Source organism: Macrotis lagotis, chromosome X, assembly GCF_037893015.1.
Source record: "Macrotis lagotis isolate mMagLag1 chromosome X, bilby.v1.9.chrom.fasta, whole genome shotgun sequence".
In the NCBI taxonomy this organism is placed as follows: Eukaryota; Metazoa; Chordata; class Mammalia; order Peramelemorphia; family Peramelidae; genus Macrotis; species Macrotis lagotis.
The window spans coordinates 455,160,811-455,170,234 of NC_133666.1; the positions used below are offsets into that span (position 1 = coordinate 455,160,811).

A 9,424-nucleotide genomic window follows, 5' to 3' on the forward strand; every position below is an offset into this window, starting at 1 on the left:
TAAAATTTATGGGTTCAGTGACCTTTAGACACAAGGAAAGACTAGTTTCCTGCTCTTATGTCCTTCTGGAAATAAACAGATGTCTCCTCCTGAGTTGCTTCTGTTCTAGGGTATCACAGTTCTGGGGTCTCATCCTTCCTCACTGCCCAGACTTAATGCTTTGACAATTCTCTTACCTGCATTTAGCCTTCATTAAGTAACAAGAACAGCTAACATTTAAGATTTATGCATACTCCTATTTGATACTCCCAGCAATACTTTGAGGTGCTACTATTGGTTCCATTTTGAGATAAAGGATATTGTTCGGAGTTAAACAGCTAATAAGTATCTGAGGCAGAATTCTACCCACAATTACAAACAAGGCTGAAATCTGAGTGCAGGTCCTGACTACAAATTCACCATATTTCATTATTTCCATGGTGGGGGCTTGAGGACTAAGGGAAGGTGAGGTTCAGCATACTCTTCTACTTTCCAAATTGCTGAATTGGGTAGAATCCAAGAAAAGAGTTTCCTCTTCAAAGCTCATGCTCTCAGCCATCTGCTCCCTAGCAAACCCACACACATGCCGGAGAAATGAAATGTTAGTAATTCTTCTTTAACTATCCCAAGCTGCCTCTCTGCTAAAGGTGCTTTGTTGTTGTTGTTGTTCAGTATTTCAGTTGTGTCCAATTCTTTGTAATTCCATTTAAGTTTTCTTGGCAAAGGTACTGGAGAGGTTTCATTTTACAGATGAAGAAATTGAGGCAAACTGGGATAAATGACTTGCCCAAAGAAGTCACATAGCTAATGTGTCTGAGCAAATTTGAATGTAGATCTTCTGACTACAGGTCTGGTGCTCTAAACATCTGACCACCTAGATGCCCCATTAAAGAACAGCAAAATTACTAAAAGTCAAGAAATCTGGGGGCATGGGGGCAGGGAGCAAAAAAGAAAATATCAACAAAGCTATCTTGTTCTGAAAAATCAATTATACCCAACTCAGATTTTTGTTTTCAATATTTTCACTATCAACAGCCCCAGTGAAGGTTCTCCAAGGGAAAGGTTTGTTTCAAATAATGTTCATTTAGGCAGAGAAAAAATATTGTAATTTTTTCCCTTTCTGTAATAAGAGACAAAAATTATAATTCATACAAATGTTATAATGCTTTTCTTTTTATGTCTTATTATATTACATTATCTTTTTTTTAATTGACCTTGTATTTACAGATAAAACTCCTAATGGCTAACAAAGTTCCATCTTCAATTAATAAACTATTTCAAAAAGGCACTCTGTTAAAATAGTTAATCTTTAAAACTGTTAAACCGGGGCAGCTAGGTGGCACAATGGATTAAAGCACCAGCCCTGGAGTCAGGAGTACCTGGGTTCAGATCCGGTCTCAGACACTTAATAATTACCTAGCTGTGTGGAGCCTTGGGGCAAGCCACTTAACCCCATTTGCCTTGCAAAAAAAAAAAAAAAAACTGAAACTGTTAAACCCTCTCCATTCTTTAGTATGACTGTAGTATCTGGTATGTAATCCTATCTAAAATTGTGTCTCCACATTATCTCACCAGGAAAAGGATCATCTAAAATCCACGAGGCTATCATCAAAATGATGTCTCTTAAGGTGCTATAAATTTCTTAAGGTTAAAATACAACTCTGAACTGAAAGATGATGTCTGTCCTTCATTCCCAAATATTATGACATCAGGGAGTTGATGTCATGACAAGCAATTGATTTTGATTAGAGTGAGGGGATGCTTGTACTGAATCACCAGTCTCACTTTCTCCTCCAAAGTCATCTGGGTCCAGTGGCCAGATATCAATCAGGACTGCTGGAGATGGTCCTGGATGTGAGGCAATCAGGGTTAAGTGACTTGCCTAGGGCCACACAGCTAGTTAAGTGTCCAGTGTCTGAAGACAAATTTGAACCCCTGTCCTGATTCCAAGACCAATGTTCTAATCACTGTGCCACTTAGCTGCCCAAACAAAAAAAAAAATAATCTCTCCATGACATTACTTTATGTCATGAGTTAAGCCACTCCTTATGTCCCTCTCTGGTTAATAACCCTTCCCTACCTCCTCAACGTCTGACCCTTCCCTTCTTACACTCCTGGGTCAGAGAGCCTTGTGATTTCTTCAACAATAAACAAACCCCGGAAGTTTTTGCAAGCCCCTCTCCCCAGGAGTGTCCTCTTACATACCCTTCATCAATTCACCCTGCATCACACTTATACCACTAATTTGTGCCTAGTGTGCATTAAATACCATCTCCTGAAAATTAAAATGACCTGAGGAGTCAAGATGGTGGAGTAGCAGGAATAGAGACTAGCTGGCCCATCAAACCTCCTCCACAAAGATTTAGAACAGACACGTGACTGCACTTCGATAAGGAAAGCCAAGAAAAAGTCACAGTGAGTCATTTTTCCAGCCCAAGGGAGCCTTAGGGAAACAGAGAGATCTGCACATACTAGGGACAGAGTACAACCATAAGCCATGGTAGGATGCTTTTTCCTATTTTTTTCCTAAACCAAAAACCACAGAAATGACAGACCAGGAAGCAAAAGAAAGCTAAGCCTAGATAGCAGGGCAGGAAGCAGTGGTGCAGAAAGTAGTTCCAGAGGACCGCTAAACAAACTAAAAGGGGGGCAGGAACAGGTGCCATTGGACAGCTTTGTCACCCCAGCCTAAACAGTTTCCAATCACAGGCCCAGAGCAGAGAGGACTGACCTGGGCAGAAAAGGATTAGTCCAAGATCCCAAATGAGTACTAAGCAAGGAATAATTTCAAAAATCAAACAATAGTCTGACTGATCCCAGGAGTGGGAACTTATTTCTAGCCTGCAGTTCAACATAGAAGTCCACAGTAAAATAACAAGGGCAAATATTTCCTACCAAAGAGAAGCCTGTAGTTCAACCACTCTGAACGTGCAAAGCCCTTCTAGTCAACTGGAGACTGATTCCAGAAGCAGTCTATTGAAACTCCCAATTAGGTACAAGCCCACAGACCCAAACCTGGGTCAGAAACTTGGGAGCAAAGAGCAGACTGTCTTAATCACATCACTTTGGGAGCAACAAAAGCTTACAGGACCAACCTCCATACCCTACCCTACCCTCACTGGGCTGTGAAAAGAAGAATACTAAAAAGACAGTAGGAAGCTAAAGACAGATATTCTTCCCCTCTCTGTAAGTGCACAGAGCCCACTAACATGAAATCAAGAAACAGGCTTGGAAAAAATGAGCAAGTATCAAAAAATTCCCATAAAAAACTATTATGGCCACAGGGAAGAGCAAGACAGACTAAAACATCCTCAAGGAACACCTCAAAGAAAAATATAGCTTGGAGTCAAAATCAACTTAGAATTGCTGGAAGAGATAAGATTGTTTTGGTTTTTTTTTTTAAGTGCTAAAATTAAGTATTGAGGGGCAGCTAGGTGGCAACAGTGGTTGGAGCACCAGCCCTGGAGTCAGGAGTCCCTCAGTTCAAATCCGGCCTCACACACTTAATAATTACCTAGCTGTGTGGCCTTGGGCAAGCCACTTAACCCCAATTGCCTTGCAAAAACCTGAAGGAAAAAAAAGCATTGAAAACAGTAAGATGGGGGAAATGGTAAAAGGAATGAGAAGTATGAAAAAAAGATATAGAAACTAAATTAATATTTTGAAATAAGATGTAACAAATGTTACTCAAGAAAATAACTCTCTGAATATAAGAATTTACCAGATACTCATGACTCTTTGAGATAAAAAGAAATATTAAAACAAAGTAAAAAGACTAGGGGAAAAAATAAGAGAAAACATGAGGGTTAGAGAAGACAGAGCTGTGGAAAATACACAATGGGAACTGAAAGATGAGAAATGCCCATTTCTCATTTGTGCAGGCCATCTTCAAAGAATTGACATATCAAGATATTAAAAATCTCATAAACAAGTACAGAAAAGCAGAAGTATAAAATATATTGCTTATCAACCATACTACAATAAAAATCACATCCAATAATGGACCTTTTAAGTTTAAAAATTGATTAGAAACTAAATAACTTAATCCTAAAGAATGGGTGGGTCAAATCATAGGAACCATCAAAAATTTCATTAAAGATGATAATAATACAGCATACCAAAATTTGAGGGATGCAACTAAAGCAATACTTAAGGAAAATGTTATACTTCTAAATATTTTCATCAATAAAACAAATAAGTAGCAAATCAATGAAGTGGTCATTCAACTAAATAAACTAGAAAACCAACAAATTAAAAATCCCCAATTAAACCCCAACATAGAATTCCTAAAAAAAAAATCAAAGGAGTGCAAAAAAACTTAAAGTACAATAAACAAACTAAAACCAAACCCAAAAAAACCAATGAATTAAAACAAAGTAGGCTTTTTCCAAGCAACAGTAAAACAGAGAAGGCAATACACACTAATCTGACTTTAAAAAAGAACAAAATTGCCAAAGTATAAATATCGAAAACAAAAAAGTGACCTCATAAGTAAAGAAATAAAGAAACTTTTAGGAGTTATTTCACCCAGCTATGTGCCAATAAAACTGGCAAGCTAAATAAAACAGATGAATAATTTCCACAAACAGATAAACAAAATAAACGGAGTTACAAGCAAATTCTACCAAAATTTAAAGAAGTTATTTTCAATAATACACAAGCTGAAAAAAAAATAGGAAAAAGTATCCTATCAAATAGCTTTTATCACACATGTCTTAATACCTAAACTAGAGAGACAAAATGGAGGGAAAAAAATTACAGACCAATATTTCCAAAGAAGATAGATAAAAAATTTTTTAAGTAAAATATGCCAAGGAGATTACAGCAACATTTCAGAAAGATTATGTAAACTATAACCAGAATGGATTTATAGGAAAACAATAAACATAAATGACCATATCAATAACAAAAACAACAAAAAAATCCTTTTGACAAGATATTACACCCATTCTTGTTAAAAAAAAAAATACTAGGAAAGCTTAGGAGAAATTTTTTTAGAAATGATTAGCACTATCTATCTAAAACCAAGAGCCAACATTATCTGTAATGGATACTACTATCTTTCTAATAAGATGGGAGTAAAGGAAAGATGGTCATTATCATTATTACCATTCAATATAGTGATTAAAATGCTAAATAATAGTAACAGAAAAATAAGAAATTAGCAAAATATAGGCAAAGAAACAAAACGATCACTTTCTGCAGATATGATAGTTTCCTTAGAGAATCCTAGTCAACTAACTGAAACAATAACTTCAGCAAAGTTACAGAATATAAAATAAACATACATATCATAACATTTCTGCATATTACCAACAAAATTCAGTATTAGAGATAAATTCCATTTAAAATAATTAGACATTACCAAATACTTTTAAGTCTAAATGTCAAGACTGGCACAGGAACTATATGAACACAGAAGAACAAATAGCAGATCTAAATAACTGGAAAAATATAAATTGCTTACAAGTAAGCCTAATAAATATAAATAAAAAGAATAATGTAATCTAAATTAATCTACTTATTAAAGACATATAGATCAAATTACCAAAAGATTACTTTAGAGAACTACAAAAATACTTTTAAAGGCACTAAAGATCAAGAATATTAAGAAAATTAAATGGAAAAAAAGGAAGGAAAGGAGGAGTCTGGCAATACTAGATGACTACAGAGCAACAACATTAAACAACTGGCATTGGAGCTTGAGAAGGGAGGAGAGAGGGAGAGAATTAAGAACTAAAAACAAAATAAAACTGAATTTAAAAAATATTAAGGTAATCCACTTACAAATTATGGAGAAGAAATACAACTCCTAGATCAAGGTTTAATTTGTAAAACAGAATACCAAAGAAAATGCATAGTGGCACCTACTCATAGGGAAGCCCCTTGAAAAATGCAAATTAGGTGGTGCTAGGTGGCAGAGCGGATAGAATGCCTTTGGACTGGAGTCAGGAAGACTCAGCTTCCTGAATTCAAATTCAGCCTCAGAAATTTACAAAGTTACATAGACATGTCACTTAACTTTGTTTCCCTAGTTCCTCATTTGTAAAATGAGCTGAAGAAAAATGGCAAAACGCTTCAGTATCTTGCCAAGAAAATCCTGAATAGGGAAACAAGTGTCATACATGACTGAAAAATGATTAAACATACAAAACATACATAAAAATGCAAAATATGGGTAAACTTATAACATATAAAATTTGGAGAGCTTAAAAAAAACACATTTCAAAATCTACAATTTATATGAGCAAGGGAAAAATTAATGCAACTTTAGTTTGACATCTAAGAGATTTGTTGCCTCCCACTATGGGAGTTAATAGTGATTTCTAAAGGATCCACCACTGATGAAGAGTGCCTTATTGGAAGAGGTGGTAATCAACTACACTAAATGCTAAGGATATCAGATTTTTTTCTAGTACCTAATTATTATGTGTATGACTGTCTCACAGGATGATGAGGGAAGGCTGTGATCTGTAACAGAAATGGGTATAATCACAGAAAAGATGATAGCACAGATTCTTAAAATAATCAAAAAGGGACAGTTGTCATAAAATATTGTAAAATATTTGAAATTTTGGTTTTTGCCCCCCCCCCAGGAAAAAGTATTAATTTCTTCAGAAATCTTACAGCATATATTTGTATAGCTCGGATACTTACATTCTCATTTGTGCATGCAGTTTATCTCTTCTAGGGATATAGAACCCAGGCAAAGCCCCATTTGGTCTTTGTCTGGGTCTGGATTGAAGGTAAATAGAAATTGTTTCCATTTTGGTCAGAAACAAAATCCCAGATTGATTTTTTTTTCTTTTGGAATTAGGTTAAAGAGACTCACATTCTTCTCCTCATTTCTTTCTTACCTAGTCTTAAACAATGAATGGGTTTTGCCTTAGTCAAACTGAAACCAGGCAAAGATCTTAGCTTAAAAAGGTGAAGGTTTCCCACTGTGCCAGGGTCATCCATCTACAGCCATCGTGATCCATATCTGGCCACTGGACCCAGATGGCTCTAGGGAAGAAAATGAGCCCAGTGACTTTTGCAACACCCTCCCTCATTTAAATGGAGTTCTAATGAATGTCATGGTGTCTTATCCCTGATGTCATGGTCCTCTTCAAGAATGAAGGACAAACAACAATCATTCTCTTTCACCTAACAGCCTAAGCACCCATCAAAATTATTTAGAACTATTATCATCATTACATTAACTCCAAGATAATATCATGCAAATTAATGTCAAATAAGACAACAAGCTCTTTGAGGGCAAGATACAACATCTGAATGTTCTGTAAATCTCATGACTTGCAACAAAATTTCAATAGTCTCTGATGTTGGCTTATTTTTCTGAGATTTATTTCACATTACTCCCTTTTCAGAACTCTCTAAAAATCTTTAAGTAGCTGTTTCCCAAGACTAGTATTCTATCTCAAATCCTCAAATAATCAGATTTTTTTTTTTTACTTAGGTGGTTACATGTTCTACATCCCAGTAGAACATTTATTCTGAGAGTGTAGTGTTTTGTTGGGAGTAATCCCAACACCTTAGATAGCTTCTTGCATTCAGGAGGCACTAACAATTTGTTTAATCAAATTATGTAGATAACCAATAATAAGTATTTGGAAACATACATGTGTGTATATACAGTTGTTGTAGCTTGCCAAAGTTCTCACATCTTCAACCAAAACTAGGAGTAAAGGTCTGTAATTTCTGTGTTTAAAAAAACACCATCCCTGAACAACAGTCTTCGATAGTTAATAAAATGAATGGATGGGGTGAATGGAGTCAGTGGCAGAAAACAATACCGAATTCTTTGCAAAACTGATTTGAAATCAAATGAATTATAAAAAGAAAAAAAGGTAATGTTCTAGGTGAAAACTTATTTTCAAGCAGATCTAATTTTAATAACCAATATTAAGTAAATACTTAGAAATGCACATGTGCATGAGAAAAGCACATCAATACATAATACTTTAATGAGAGTGTATTACCTGGATATTCAATTTTCCTACAAACCTACAATTATAGCTACATCCAGGAGTTCCTTCATATGGCTGAGCTGTTATCATCAAAATATAATTTCATTTTATATTTCCTGAATAATGTAAAACTTTTTCAACCATCTATTCCTTGTTTATCACACTATCTGTCACTCATTTGGGATTCCGAACTATATCCCTTCCTTTCTTCAAGTCACAACTAAAACCCCACCTTCTGCAGAAAAGCCTTTCTCAGTCTCCCTTAATGCCGGTATCTTCTCTTTGATATTATCTCCAATTTACTCAGTATATCTATGTATATCTTGGCTATATACTCAACAGAATTCGAGTTCCTTAAATACACTGACTTTTCTTCCTTTGTATCCCCAGCCTGAGAGGTAGTAAGCATTTAATAGAGGCTTGCTGACTTTTTTTTTCTTAGATTTTTCAAGGCAGTGGGGTTAAGCGGCTAGGTAATTATTAAGTGTCTGAGGCCGGATTTGACTTTTATTAAAATTTAAGCACTCGTTATTTGAAAAACTAATGAAGAAAAACCCTTAAAATTCGAAAAAGAAATCACATCTCTGAAAAGAGTATTTGTATTTCGTCTTTTTTTTGGTTCGTAATTTTTTAAAACGGTATCTTTTAAAGTTTCATTAATTGTCAGATTCGACCACACTCGATCCGTTAACCAGAAAGACTACGCCGAAGGCCATTCTTGGGAGAAGGGGGAGAGATGTCGATAGAAGCACACAAAGGAAAGTGAAGGCCCGTCCTCCCCGGGCTGCCCCGGCGGCCTCCCTAGGCGGCCTCTCAGTATTCAGCTGCGGAGACGAGGCGGCACGGATGCGGGGGGCCGGCCGGGCCCCTGCTTGCAGCAGGAGGCAAGCAGGCCGGGCCGCCCTCTGGCAGCGCGCACGCACGCGCGCACGCGCACCGCGGCCCCTCCTCCGCCCCGCCACCTGCCTCCCGGCCCCGCGGCCCGGCCCGGGCCGGCCCGCTCACCTGTGGGGGCGCTGTCCAGGATGCGCAGGTCGTAGGCCCCGGAGCAGCGGTAGTTGGCGGCCGTGCCGTTGTCCCACACCACCACCACCTCCTCGGGGCTCTCGAAGCTGCGCACGGTGCCCACATGGCCTTCGCCGCCGTCCTGCTTGCCCCACTTCCAGTCCGGGCCCCGGACCACCCGGGCCCCGACCCCTTCCACCATCACCCGGTTGTTCCGGGAGTTACTCATCGGGGCCCGGGCGGGGGGCTCCGCTGCTGCGGCCGGGGGGGCCCGTGAGGGCGCCGGGCCGAGGCCGGACGCTCGGCGGCGGCGGCGGCCGCAGCAGCGAAGCCCGGGGGAGGCGGGGGTTGCTCAGCGGGGCGGCGGCGCGGTCACCTCGGCGAACGCGGCCGCCGCGTCCCCGGGCCCCGCTCCGGCCCGAGCCCGGCTCCCGGCGGGGGGCAGGGGGGCGTGGGCGCGGGCTCGCCCG

General features: G+C 38.8%; 1 protein-coding gene across 1 annotated transcript in view; it reads right to left on the reverse strand.

Moving 5' to 3' along the window:
- The window catches only part of MIB1 (MIB E3 ubiquitin protein ligase 1), a 149,297-nt gene extending 140,095 nt beyond the window's left edge, over nucleotides 1-9,202 (reverse strand). Inside the window, exon 1 of the mRNA XM_074199524.1 lies at nucleotides 8,955-9,202. Within this exon, the coding sequence (XP_074055625.1) occupies nucleotides 8,955-9,183 (229 nt within the window). The 5' untranslated portion in view covers nucleotides 9,184-9,202. The remainder of the gene's footprint in view (nucleotides 1-8,954) is intronic.
- Nucleotides 9,203-9,424: the final 222 nt, after the last annotated feature.